Raw genomic sequence first — 14,716 nt, forward strand, 5'->3', positions numbered from 1 at the left:
AATGGCCCACCTGTTGATCACTTTAGATAAGCTATTACCAGCAGGACAGTGGGGTGGGAGGAGGTATTGTTTCATGATTTCTGTGTGTATATAAAGTCTGCTGCAGTTTCCACGGTAAACATCTGATGAAGTGAGCTGTAGCTCACGAAAGCTCATGCTCAAATAAATTGGTTAGTCTCTAAGGTGCCACAAGTCCTCCTTTTCTTTTTGTGTTATTATGGGGTATTTTCCCAGATATTTATTGGACAACAAGTGCTACTAATAATGGTAGGGCCCAGATATTCCTAGGTGTGATAGCCTACAGATTTCTTCCCCAAATAGTCACCAAACCAACTAGAGGTGATGCTATTTTAGATGTAGTACTGGTAAGCAGTGAGGACCTCCTAGAAGAACTGATTAAAAAGGACAACACCCTTCCCCCTTGGCTCCTGACTGGAACTGGGTGGCACAATGACAGAGTCCCTTCCCTGCTGGCATGATAGAGGGGCAGCCGGGCCAAATATAAGTGAGTGGCTTCATGACCTGGAACACAGGATCACAACGCTACTCAAATTTGGCCCATTATTCTTGCTTGCCCCACACCCCCACTTCTGCTATACTCCCCATGGCTATACTCACCAGACCTATTAGGAAATAAAGAAGTATAGAACTGATTAAAAGCTAGAGAAGGAGGTTAAGTGTAGTCACTAGTGAGTGCATATAAAGGCGTGGCTACTGGATGGAATCAACTGTGATTGCATATTGAAGAGAAGAGAGTATATAGAGTTATGAACAGTTGGGAGAACTTCATTTGCTAGAATCTAAAAATTCATTAAAGGCGGAAAGGGTATCTGCTAATTTGTTTCTATAGAAAGTTGTATAGTTCATTTAGCTGTTATGGGACTTGGTGAATAAAGGAAGGTAATATAATTGATGCCAATCAACATGGGTTTAAGGAAAATAGATCCTGTCAAACTAACTTATTTTTTGGGGTGGTGGTGGGGTTTACATGTTTGGTTGATAAAGCTAACAGTATTGATGTAATAATCTTATACTTCTGTAATGGGTTTAACTTAGTACTGCATGACATTTTGATTAAAAAACTAGTACAATATAAAATCAACAACATATTAAATGGATTAAAATCTGGCTAACTAAAAGGTCTCAAAATGTAATTGTAAATGGGGAATCATCATCTAGTTCACGGATTTCTAGTGGGGACCTTGTATTTCACATTTTTTTAATCAATGCCCTGGGAGAACCCATAGAATCATCACTTATAAAGTTTGCAGATGACCTAAAGTTTGGAGGAGTGATAAATAATGAAGAGGACAGGTCATTGATATAGAGCAATCTGGATTGCTTAGAAAGAAGGGCACACACAAACAATATGCATTTCAATATGGCTAAAATATAAATGTATACACTAGGATCAAAGAATGTAGGTCAGACCTACAAAATGGGGGGCTCTATCCTGGGAAGCAGTGATGAAGATTTGGAGGTCATGTTGGATAATCAACTGAACATAAGCTCTTCATATGACACTGTAGCCCAAATGGCTAATGCAATCTTTGGTTGCATAAACAGGGGAATCTCAAGTATGAGTAAAGAGGCATGTCTGTATTTGGCATTGGTGTGACAGCTGTTTGAATACTGTGTCCACAATTAGAGAAGGATGTTGATAAATTGGAGCTTGTTCAGAGAGCCACAAGAATGACTAAAGGATTAGAAAACATGCTCCATACTGGTAGAATCAAGGAGCTCAATCTATTTATTTTAACAAAGAGACGATTAAGAGGTGTGTTGATGCCACTCTGTACATACCTACATGGCGAACAGATATTTGATAATAGGCTCTTCAATTTAGCAGACCAAGGTACAGTAAGATGCAATGGCTGGAATTTGATGCTAGACCAATTCAGACTGGAAATAGGTGTAATTATTAACAGGGAGGGTAATTAGCCATTGGAACAATTTACTAAGTCATGACAGATTCTCCATCACTTGCAACTTTTAAATCAAGATTGGATTTTTTTCTTAAAAATATCTGTGACAGATTGCAACTATATGCAATATCTTTGGTGACTATTGTGATAGGGTCGGGCCAGATGGCTACAGGAGAGTAATAGAAGGCAGATATATTAGCCCCAGGTTAAGTAGGTCCCTTTTCCCTGGGTAAGGTAACAGGAAAGGTTCCAGAACAATCAGGAACCTTCTGAAGACAATTAAGACAGACAGGCTGATTAGAACACCTGCAGCCAACCAAGAAGCTGTTAGAATCAATTAAGGCAGGCTAATCGGGGCACCTGGGTTTAAAAAGGAGCTCACTTCAGTTTGTGGTGTGCGTCTGAAGAGCTGGGAGCAAGAGGCACTCGGAGCTGAGAGTGAGAACACGGACTGTTGGAGAACTGAGAAGTACAAGCATTATCAGACACCACGAGGAAGGTCCTATGGTGAGAATAAAGAAGGTGTTGGGAGGAGGCCATGGGGAAGTAGCCCAGGGAGTTGTAGCTGTCACACAGCTGTTCCAGGAGGCACTCTAGACAGCTGCATTCCACAGGGCCCTGGGCTGGAACCTGGAGTAGAGGGCGGGCCCAGGTTCCCCCCAAACCTCCCAACTCCTAGTCAGACACAGGAGGAGTCGACCTGGACTGTGAATTCAGAAAAACGGCCAAGCTGAGGGCTGCTGTGAAGCTCCAAGGCGAGCAAATCTGCCAATAAGTGCAAGACCTACCAAGGTAGAAGAAGAACTTTGTCACACCACATTGTATTATGTTTATGAACCGTTTATGTATGATTGTATTGTATTTCATGGAGAAGGGTTACCGCAGTTCCCACAGGAACTAAAAAACAGTATGCGGTGGGTGATTAATGCAAGTCACTAAGACGAAACAACTCCAGAGACATTCCATCCCTGGGGCTGGTTTGCATGTATTTGTTTTGGAGTAAAAGGATGAGTTTGAACTGAGTCATGGCCTTCTTTCTGAGCCAGCAAACAGACAAGACTTTCTGTCCAATGAAGGCCACAACCCCTGCAGAAGGTTTCGAAAGACTTTGGCCTATTAGAGCCACATAAGACTAATGGACAACTCCTAGTACGTTTATGTGTGTTTAAATCTGTTTTTCATATGTTTTCTCTGTCATGCTTTTACTTTTAGAATATATGTGCTTGGTTAGAAAGAGCTGTGTGGTAACTTTTAATTAATGTCAATATGTTGTTCATAGCCCTTGGAGAGAAAGAAAAGTACAGGTGCTGGCCTTTTTGCAGACTGGCTTGCTGGGGATATGACCGTGTAAGGCAGAGAGTTAAGCAACCTTAAAAGAAGGGAGTGGGACAAAGGTTATGGCTAGAGACGTGAGACTTGGTGGGAACTCCTGGTGTGGACTATGAAGGGAGGAATACAGTTGCAGTTACCCTAAAACTGTGACATGCTCTTACTCAAAGAGAACTATTTGGGAGGAGTCTATGGCCTGTGCTATACAAGAGGTCAGAATAGATTATCACAGTGGTCCCTTCGGGCGTTGGAATTTATTCATCTTATTTTTCAGGCTTCACAGTGTTGAATTAGTGTTTACTAAACAACTGATTTTCATTCTAATTGTAGTAAATGAGAAAACTACTGATCCACACTACAATGATTACCAAACATAAATGTACAGTCCCTTCTTTTGACACCGATCTGTGGAGTATTGCAGGTTGGCTTCTAAGTGGATGACACAGAAGCTGGGTATACTCTAAGTGTCACTGGCTTTATTTACACATATAAAGAAGTCCTTAAATTAGATGATCAAACAGCATTCAGGGCAATCTGTCTTTCCAGGAATCTCAGCTCAACACCAATGGCCAATTCCTAGGGAGCAATTTTGCCTCAGGAATGGACTCTAATCATAGCCTAAGTTAAACAAAAAACTTTCCTGATGCTCTCACAGGTCCCTTTCTCCTGAAGTTGCCTCTACACCAAACTTTGCATACCCCCAAAACTAACTAGAATTGCACATCTTCTCATGAATTAAAACTTGCTTGCACACTACGAAAAAAGAACTTGGAACACAATGTAACAACACCCCATGGTAAACCGTGCCACAACAGTATAAATTGATCTGATGCAACATGCCTAAAGTTGAAGGAAATGATGGAAAATGAGCAACTGAATGAACTGAAATAATTAAAACGGACTTTTCCACTGTAAGATATAAGCATCATCAAAAGCTATTAAGCAGCAAGATAGAGTAGATCACAGGTCACTTCAAAGAATGCAGGAAATTGCTTTCTTCAAGAACAAATGGGCCATGGAATGAGAATTTATCTGTTGATGTGAAAGAGCAGACACTGATGAATTACCATCTTAAAAATATTCTTAACATTTTGGCCATATGTAATTTGACATAGAGGGCTAGAGTTTTGACTAGCCTAATAAGAACATAGGCTTGCACATGGCTTAGGACCCCCTGCAAGTTTGCCAGGCATGAGTGGGAGAGCAAGCTGCATCCCAAAAAGTGATGAAGTAAATTATCTGCTCACTTGCTATCTGCAAGCAAAACTGTGAGTCACCATTCCTCTCCAGAGCTACTCTTGGGGCAGCTGCAGCTCCACTATCTGTGAGGAGTATATTTTGGCTGCAGCTGAGGGACTAGCCCAATGTGTGGATTTCACTGGTGTGATGCACTGGAAGCACGTGTGCAACCCCCTACTGGTAACTGCAGGTGTATAACAGAGCAGTAAACCTATTATTATTAGTTACATATTGCCACAAATTTGCACGGTACTTTACAGACATCTACAGGTTTTATCCAAAACTGGGTTAAAATCTAAAAAAAGACAAGACACACACAGCTGGTAAAAGGGATACAGCATGAAAGCGAAGTGACTGGCCAATTACTGTGTGTCTTGCATGTATCTTTTTAGTTCCACACAGGACCAGAAACAGTAATAAATAAAATAAGAAATAATATAAAAAATAACACTTACTAGCATATTGTACCCTATTTATACCTGTAAAGAACTTGTCCTCAAGGAAAGTTGATAAGAATATATGGACCCTTCTGCTTGATTCAAGAGTACCAAACAATATTCCAAGAGTAATTATAAATACAATATACTTTGGAGAAATGTCTGTGACTCCTTCTTGAGTAACAATGAAAGCCAATTACCGTACTTTTTTTTTTAATTAAGTGAGAATGGAGAATTATCTTTCTTACCTTGTTTGTAACTCTTCCGATTTCTCTGAATTATCTATAGACATGACAAAAAGGTTAATAAACCACGAAAGAGAATACTGGTACATTGGCTCAATGTTGGCTAGATCAGCAATTGAAAAAAACAGGATTGACGAATGAATAGCAATAGGACGGTAACCCATCCGGGTAGTATCAATCTTTTTTTCTGTCTCTTCGGCTATAGCTTGCTTCTCAGAAATCTCATTAGCCAGAACTTTGGAAGAAGACAATATCTTAATGGCAGTTTCATCCTCTAAAATATTTCCTTCTGAAGCTGAGAGAACTTCTAAAATCTTGTCTTCTATTTCTTTTAGTTGCCTAAAATAAAATACAAAATTTTCATATAGAAAATGTGTAGGTGTTGTCCACTAAAGTGTACAATGTGTACAACACATGCAATGTGTATTCAAGATATGTAACCTGAGGATTAAAGACCTATTTTTGTTCTTACAATTTTTTTTTAAAATTAAGCTATTTTCTAAATACCTGTGGTCATACAGGGCTCACTTATTCTTCTTACAAAGCAAAATGACTCCAAGGGAATGCAGTGTACAGTAGGTATAGTGTAGCCAGCCTTCCTCCAACTTTGCATACTTCATGCTCTGCCTTCATGTGGAAAAGGATCCGTTCACACCCACCAAGTACAGGCCAGACCAAAAATGGCCCACAGTGAAGATTCATTTCTAAAAACATCAGGCAGGAGAACAAGTAGCAACCTTTGCCCCCAGCTCCTGCTCTCCCCAAAACTTGTTAAGACTCCTCAGAAAACAAAGCAACCAAGGGGACATTCAAAAACAGCGTTGAAGGACAAGGGGTAGAGTCCCCAGCAAAATAAGTTTTTTGATACCTTTTATTCTGAGCTCCTTGCAAGATTAGGGCTTGCTTTTCTTCTTCAAGATCTGGTCTCTCTCTTGCTACTACAATTCCAAGAAGCTGATCTTGCATTCCTTCTGGAGTTATCATGAAGTTCAGTAAGGTTACCTGTAAATGAAAGGTGTTACAAAGCACAACACAATTAGGGACAGATCAAATTAAAATATTGTTCCTCTTCCATGCTCAGGAAGTCTGCAAAAGACCAAGCAAAGCTGAAAACAGATGATTCGGACGGCAGAAAAATTGAGGCTGAGGTTCTACAGTCCTCTGTGCTATGGAGTTTTTGTCCCATAATTACGATCAGTAAGAAAGAAAGGGTCCATCTTCTCTGTGAATTTTCTTTTTCTTTCCTCCCTCCAACACAATATGGCATTCCCCAGTTCCATAGGAAATGGAAGCAGACAAAAAACTCTGGCACTCAGTCTGGGCTTAGAATTGCCCCTCAAAAAAGAACTCTCCAGAGTGATAAGCTTTCAAAGTTGAAAAAATACTAATTATAAAAAAGGTTAAAAAGTGCTATTCAACTCAAATCATTTGCAATACAGCCTGGACAAGAAATTTAAGGATGTCCTAGAAGAACATGCTATTCTTCCAAATTACTTAACATGCAAGCAATAGCCAGAAAAACTATGGACATAATGCTCCGAGGGAGTGTTCTCAAAAAAAAAAAATCACAGATAAGACAGAATTTTCCCTTCTTCATCCCCTCCCCTCCGCTTCACAGAGGAAAGCAGAAACCCTAGGAAGGGAGGAGGGATTCAACTATGCATAATTTGGATAGAAATGTAAGGGTTCCAACAATCTAACAAATTTTGCATCTACAAAGGAGAGGCTGTTGACAGTCACCTTCTGAAAAAGTGTCACTAGAAGACCACATAGTGCAGATCTCATTTTAAGATGTATGTGATATCTCCACCCATTAAATCACTGCTCCTTTCACAAAATGAGTGATAATATGCTAGGGAGGAGTTATATCCAAGGTTTTGAATACCTGTACTATACTCACCTCTATGCACTTGATGGCCCCATTCACATCCAATTTATGCCCTTCATTAACCAGAATGATAATACCACTTCCTACCATATGGTTATCTTGAGAAAGAAATCCTTATCATTGTCTACCATGCCTTGATAGAATATGCCTAATTGAGGTTCCATAGAGAGCATGCCAAGCTCCAAAATCCAAGTGGTTGAGCAGATGGCAAATAGACAAGATATTGAAACACAGGAGAGGGGCATACTGACTGCAGGAGGCTAGAAATATGTTTTTTATAATTTCTTGCAGCATACAGGGCAAGATCATGACAGGAATCTGCAAACCACTGGAAGACTGATGAGCGTGGTGGTCTTATGATATCAGTTATGTAATGGTGTTTAGAGATTTCCTTTGGTTTCTTACAGTGCAATACACATGTAAGGTACCATATATCTCCAGTTACACTCACCTATCAGAATGTGAAATTAAACCTCCTTTGATCTTTGAGAGACAATACTGAAATTATGGATTTCAGTATCGTTAGTTTATTTTAATTTTTGAGAAAGGATAAACTTGTCCTTGGGATACGAAAAGAGTTCTATTGAGTATTCATCTTAGATTATTTCAAGACCAATTTTTTTTTTACTCCCAGAGGAGGGCCTACCCAGAAGCTCCCTTCCAAGAAAGGAGATATCTTCACACTTGTGAACAAAAAGTCAAGAGGAGTTTTTAAATTGGATAATAATCTCTCAAGTGGGAAGAGGGAAAGATATCTTGAGAACCCTGAGAAATGTTATGTACTTCAAAGGAGTGTACTGAACAATGTGCCAGACAAGAATGGACTTTTTGGACAAAGTGTCAAGTGATTTACGTGGGGAATCTCCAGGTGGATGTGAATGCAAATTCCCCACCTCCAGTTATGGAAAAAGCCAGCCTTTTGAAGTTACACACTGAGGAGAGGACCATTATCTGTTGATTACCTGTTCCCTGACTCTCAAGATCAAAGGCCTAAGCTGTATGAAGGAAAGACTAACCCATTCATGGGTGTTCTGTTTCTGAATCTGAAATAGTTATGAGCTTGTAAACCACAGGAAAAACCCAGTTGTGGGTTCTGAAGGGCTGATACCTACCAGAGCCCAAGGCCAGAGTCAGGGTAAGGTATTTAGCATTTGTGTAGGTTCTTTTATTGTTTTTAGTATGTTTTTTCTGTAATGCTTTCACCTTAAGAATAACATGCTTGCTTTGTGGTAACTCATAGCTGCTGGCAATTCTTGCTTGTAGCCTTCAAAGAGAAAGTAAAGTGCACACGGCCATTTGAAAGTCTGGTTTGGGGGGACTATATCACAGTGAGGCCAGGAAACTTTGCAGTCTAGAAAACCGCCGGTCCGGAGGAAGAGGGATGTTGGTCTCTGTTCAAGAGAGGTGACAGCTGAGGAGATGAAGGCCTAGAGGGTTGCCCTTGGTGGACCACAAGGAGGAAATACCACTGAAGTTGCCCTGAACTGTGACAGCTGACTTTCAGAGGATGGCCTACCTTGAAGCTCCTTTCCAAGAAAGGAAATCTTTTCAGACTTGTGAAACCCCAAGTTAAGAATTCAAGAGTTTCTGAATTTGATAATTTTCCGGAGGAGCCCAGCCTGAGTCTTCTGACTCTCAGAAATGGCTACACTGGTCTTGTTCTAATGTTTAATCGTGATGCTGGTCCCTGAAGGAGTAACAGTTTTAAAGGGAACATCTAGTGAGGTAGGATAGCCTGAAGTTTCTCTCACTGGAAGGAGGAAGGGCCTTCTTTCCTCCATGGCTTCTTAGACTGCTTTATCCCTATGCTCCCTAAAGTGCTTACCAACAGAATATTTGGAAGGATGTTGTCAGAAGCAACTGATCTCCAGAGTCTTCCATGCTGCTACATAGAGACTTTTGAACGTACAGAAAATCTTACATCAAGTGCAGCACTGGTCCTGAAAGAAGCTGCTACAGAAATATAGTTCAAGGTAGATTTTATGTGGGTTTTTCCACAAAATTGTTCCAGTGACCTCCCATTCAAGATAAGTCCTACAAAATAAGAGGGTGCCACCAATAATATGATGGCTGAGGCCACTTCATTCAAGTTTTGTTTAAGTGATGATTCTATTCTCCTGGGATATTAATTCTCTGCAGCTTTACATCAAGCCCCTCCCAGGCCACCTTGCCAGGAGACTTTCCCTGCTTTAGCAGGCCATGTTCTATCTAGCTAGAGTCTTTTTCTCCCTGGTATCTCAGGGTCCTCAGCAGGAACCTTCATGCTCTCTGCAGCCTTCTCCAGGCCTTTGCTGAAACTCTCTCTGATGTCTCAGCATCAAGCTTGCCAGCCTGGAGTCTTTTAAGCCCCTCCCAGTGACTTGGAACTCCAGCTAAGCTGTTTAATGAAAGTCCACCTCTTCCAGGGTATACTTGTCCAAAAAGACAAACGCAAAAACCCCACAGAGTCTTTGCCTCAGCCCCTCCATCCTGAGGATTTAGTCTGTCTTCAACTCAGACATTAGTTTTTAGCCCTTCGTGGGCTCATTTTTTCAGCCTCTCCCCATTGACTCCTTGGGTCACTGCCTGCTCTTTTCCTGAGCAGACCCTTCCAGAATTTTCTTCCTGGAGTCTTCATTCTCTCCCCCACAACCTTCTTCCCCCAGAGAAAGAGTACCTTTGCTTCATCCTGTTGGAAAGATAAGATGACCTAGGGAATCTTTTTCTACTGCATTTTTCCACAGCAGCGAGTCTCGGAACCTGGGTCTACAGACTTGAACAGGTGTGTACACTCTAGAAATTCAAGCTCGGGCTGGAGTTCAGGCCAGCCACCTTGTGGCAGAGAACTTTCATCTCTCTCCCCTACTCCTTGACAATACAAGGCCAGATATGAGAGAGATGAGGAGGGTGTTCAGAGTCAATTACCCAAGAGTGGTAACTCTCTGTGTATGGAATCACTGAAATCTGGAGATGAACAGGTAAATATGATCAATTGTTGACACAAGTGATAGTGTGTAAAAGATTTATATATAACCAAAGTTGTACAAATGAAGGCCATTACTGAACACAGGGAAAGGTGGGTTTTTTTGGTATTAGATATAGGACTCGAGTCTCCACTTCATTACATGAGTTTGATGCTGGTATAACTCCATTAAAATCAACAGAGTTCAACTATTATAAAACTGTTGCACACAACCGAGATTCAGGCCTGAAGCATTGTCGTCTCATTTAACTTGGTATGATACATGTATCAGATTTTTAAACTTTTTCTCATGCAATTCATTTCTAAATGTATATGTGGCATAATAGTTTTTGCTTTTGGATGCTTTCTTATATTTCATCTTTGGTTTTTAACTTGTACCTAATTGTTTTATCTTTGATTAAAAAAAATCAATGTCTGGGTGCTTTGAGGTGTAATAAAGCGAACAGAGGTTCTTTATTTTCATTAATTTCTTTTTCTACCCTTTCTTTCTATGTCAGTGCTCCTTGTCAGTTGGAAGTTAAGTTATTGTTCCATTCTGCTGATTTTCAAATTAGTTTAGAAACAAATTTCAGATCTAATTTTCAGGGCTTCATGCTCTAATAGAAGCAACGTTCAGCCTAAATATATGTTTGAGCCACTAACATACACATTTTTTAAAAAGTAACAGTGAATAAAAAGTTTAATAGAGCTCTTGAGTAACTGCGAGGAGCAAGAAAACACTAACTTTATTCTATGAAGCAGGAAATATACCTCTGCTGCCTAACTTGCAACAACCACAATAACTCACTTAGTTCCTTATAGTTTGATTCACAAGGGAAGTCAGGTGTGAGTGGTGAAAGCTACTGTTATCACATTATAAAAACCTGGAAAAACTATATGGTGGAAACAGGAATAATTTTGTCACTTCTCTGTAAATTTGTATTCTTGTATATACCCAAGGCACAAAGCCTGGCACTGCTTGAAGTCCTGCCAACAGCAGTCACCATGGAACCAACTCTCTAGAAGATTTTAGAAGCCCAATTTGTAGCCTGTATGGGCATGGGGCTCCAAACTCCCCACAGATATTTCTATGCTGAAAAGCAACTCAGTAAAATTGGAACAAAAAGTAATGGATTGGGAGGAAGTTAAATACCAGAAATTAATGTTTAGATTAAATTCTTCAAAGTATGAATGACTGTTTTGTGAAACAGTAATGGTTTGTCAACTCTAATATCAGCAATTAGAGATTACTCAGAGATTATGCCAATATTTTCAAAAAAAGTGAAGGAAAACAACAACTTAGATATGAGGAACTCTTTTCTATCTGCAGCCTACAGGGGAAGTATTGTTAATATTAAAACAAAACACATTAATTTTCAAATCTCTCACCTTAACAGATGTTTCAGGAAGATAGTGTGGGTTTCTCAGCTTGGTTGTAATATAAAAGCGAAAGTCAGGAGCATATTCGATGGTGGAGTCCCCAAGACGGATGCATATACTACCAGACTGCTTAAATGTCTGTTTGAGTAGAAGTGGTTCTAGGATAGGGTCCAGTTCTTCTCCAACATTTTCCAGCAGCACTTGAACACAACAATAACTAGATTTTGATTCATTTTCTTGGCAAGAGATATCTCTGTTAAATGTGTATTTACGATGTGCAAACAGATACTACTACTTCCACAATACAAATATGGATCTAAAAGGATGTGGTAGAAATATGGTAAAACTTTCTTAAATACATTTTTTAAAAGTTCAAGGAAGTTTATATTTGCTTTGTGATATTTATCAAGTTTGAATAGGGCAGTGAAGATTCTCTGAACTGTAGTATTGCTTGAGTATGCGAGCGTTAGGCTGGGATTTTCAAAGGGTCCTAAAAGAATTATTGAATGTCAATGGCATTGGGGCTCCTAATCCCAATTTTGAAATCAATTTTTGTTCCCCCTACAAGGAAATAAGGAATTAAAGGATATATGAGTTGTTTCTTTACTTGTAGTTAAACTTTTCATTGAAAATAACAATCTAAATAACTCAAATAGTTAACAGGTTTCAGAGTAACAGCCGTGTTAGTCTGTATTCGCAAAAAGAAAAGGAGGACTTGTGGCACCTTAGAGACTAACCAATTTATTAGAGCATAAGCTTTCGTGAGCTACAGCTCACTTCCTCAGATGCATATCGTGGAAACTGCAGCAGGCTTTATATATACACAGAGAATATGAAACAATACCTATTCCCACCCCACTGTCCTGCTGGTAATAGCTTATCTAAAGTGATTTCCAGCACAAATCCAGGTTTTCTCACCCTCCACCCCCCCACACAAATTCACTCTCCTGCTGGTGCTGGTGCAGGAGAGTGAATTTGTGGGGGGGGGTGGAGGGTGAGAAAACCTGGATTTGTGCTGGAAATCACTTTAGATAAGCTATTACCAGCAGGACAGTGGGGTGGGAATAGGTATTGTTTCATATTCTCTGTGTATATATAAAGCCTGCTGCAGTTTCCACGATATGCATCTGAGGAAGTGAGCTGTAGCTCACGAAAGCTTATGCACTAATAAATTGGTTAGTCTCTAAGGTGCCACAAGTCCTCCTCTTCAAATAGTTAACTGTAAGTAATGATTTTCTGATTCATTTACCTTGGATCAGATATGGTATATAAGAATGTCAGTAAAAGTACTATACTGAATACTATCTATTCGTAAAATAAGCATAGCCATACAGGAACAGACAATTTGACAGATAGTGTGTTATACATTCTTTGGAAGGTAAAAGTAGAATTATTGTATCATGAAAACAAGTATATGGCAAAATCTCAAACAATTAAAAGAGCCAAATTAAAGAGAGGATTTCAAATTGATATTGGAGATGAAAAATCTCACAACCTGCTGTGACTTCAATTACTAAAGATCTAATTTGATTAACTATCAATAAACAATGAGGGATAACAAAATCTCCCTTTTTCTATGAATCTGACAATATTTGGTACTCGTATCATCCTTATTTTTGAGTTAATTGTGCCCTCTCCAGGTTTTTTCAGAAATCTACATTTTCATTATTCAATCACTTACCAGGAGTGCCGAACTGAATGCAGTTTTCCAGTGTTCTCACAAATTCAGGGTCACTGAGTTTAATTATGTGCAAACTATTGGTTTTTTCCATATTCTTTATCCATTTGTTTGCTTGGCCCTGGGGATCTATCATCAGAGGCCATCTTCTTGCATTTCTGGAGGAAAAAAATTGAGATAACTAAACTTTCAGAACTAGATTATATACCCTTAAAATGTTTACCATATGCTTGACTTTAATGCAGTTTACTTTATGGTGCCATTTAAACAGAACCTTCTAATCTATTCTATAAAATACTTAGGGACAAATTCTGCCTTCAGATGCTCGTGTGAGAGTCCCACTGACTTGAACAGACACTTTGATCACAAAAATTATTAAAATATTTCAAGAAGCATACTTAGAATAAAGTTTCATTAATTTTACAAATCTTTTAAGTTTAAAGATCTATACTGTACTTGTAGCATTTTGAACAGCTATAATATATTTGTGATACAAATGACTTGGAAATTTCTAATGAATGAACTCAGTTTTCCACCAAAGATAGATTTTACATCTAAGATAACAGAAATGAAGCAAACAGAACGAGGAGTTCTTGTGGTACCTTAGAGACTAACAAATTTATTTGAGCATAAGCTTTCTTGGGCTAAAGCCCACATCATCAGATGCATGCAGTGGAAAATACAGTAGGAAGATATATATATACAGAGAACATGAAAAAATGGGGGTTGCCATACCAACTCTAATGAGAGTAATCAATTAAGGTGGGCTATTATCAGCAGGCGAAAGAAAACTTTTGAAGTGATAATCAGGATGGCCGATTGCAAACATTTTTTCATGTTCTCTGTATATATATATCTTCTACTGTATTTTCCACTGCATGCATCTGATGAAGTGGGCTTTAGCCCACGAAAACTTATGCTCACGTAAATTTGTTAGTCTCGCGGGTGCCACAAGTAATCCTTGTTCTTTTTGCTGATACAGACTAACACAGCTACCACTCTGAGAAATGAAGCAGATAGTCAAGCAAATTCAGACTTAGCACAAGTGGGTACAACTCTTGAATTTGAGCTGTTATCTCAAGGGTATAGCGGCCATGCTTTAAAACTTTTGAATTTTGCCTTACATAAACGAGATAACCTTCAAACAGCATTTGCAGTATTCCCTATATGATTTAGGTAAATTATTTAGATATGTAAGTGCAATCACATCACTGTAATTCTCACATAAAAAACCCACCCCACTCAAACAACATCTTTCCTGTAACATTTTGATTGGCTACTAAAACCTAACATTTTGGCACCGCCATACAGTTCTAAACTTGATTCCTCCCATCCCAAGACCTATATTGGCAGCCCAGTCAACCATGAGCTGGGAATTTGAGCATGAGTGGAGGAACGAGTTTTTTTTAGTTTGCTCTTGAACAACCCCAAAGAGTCAACGGGAGAAATGCCACTCCCCCACCACCCACACTCCATCTCTGTCTCAGCAGTGAGCAGTTTGATAGGATTGGCAGGAGATATACAACCTCTAGTGTCCTGAGAGGAGTGGGGAGGGATGACAGGCTACTCTGGAGCCTTCCTCTGTCTCCCTGCTACCCAGAATACACAGTAAGAGCATGCCTGCTCAAGGAACAACAGCAGAGAAGGAAGAATG

At 39.5% G+C, this 14,716-nt stretch overlaps 1 protein-coding gene across 12 annotated transcripts in view; it reads right to left on the reverse strand.

The window, feature by feature from the left end:
- DNAH7 (dynein axonemal heavy chain 7) overlaps positions 1–14,716 on the reverse strand; it is a 270,100-nt gene that overhangs the window by 45,567 nt on the left and 209,817 nt on the right. For all 12 annotated transcript variants that reach the window (XR_012154342.1, XM_073306229.1, XM_073306230.1 and 9 more), the window contains 4 exons: positions 13,066–13,220; positions 11,394–11,584; positions 6,044–6,177; positions 5,179–5,514 (listed from right to left, as the gene is read on the reverse strand). Coding sequence is in view for 11 of the 12 variants with exons in the window: in XM_073306229.1 (XP_073162330.1) it covers positions 5,179–5,514; positions 6,044–6,177; positions 11,394–11,584; positions 13,066–13,220 (816 nt within the window). In the remaining variant the exon portion in view is untranslated. The remainder of the gene's footprint in view (positions 1–5,178; positions 5,515–6,043; positions 6,178–11,393; positions 11,585–13,065; positions 13,221–14,716) is intronic.

Source organism: Lepidochelys kempii, chromosome 11 (assembly GCF_965140265.1).
Source record: "Lepidochelys kempii isolate rLepKem1 chromosome 11, rLepKem1.hap2, whole genome shotgun sequence".
Classification (NCBI taxonomy): domain Eukaryota; kingdom Metazoa; phylum Chordata; order Testudines; family Cheloniidae; genus Lepidochelys; species Lepidochelys kempii.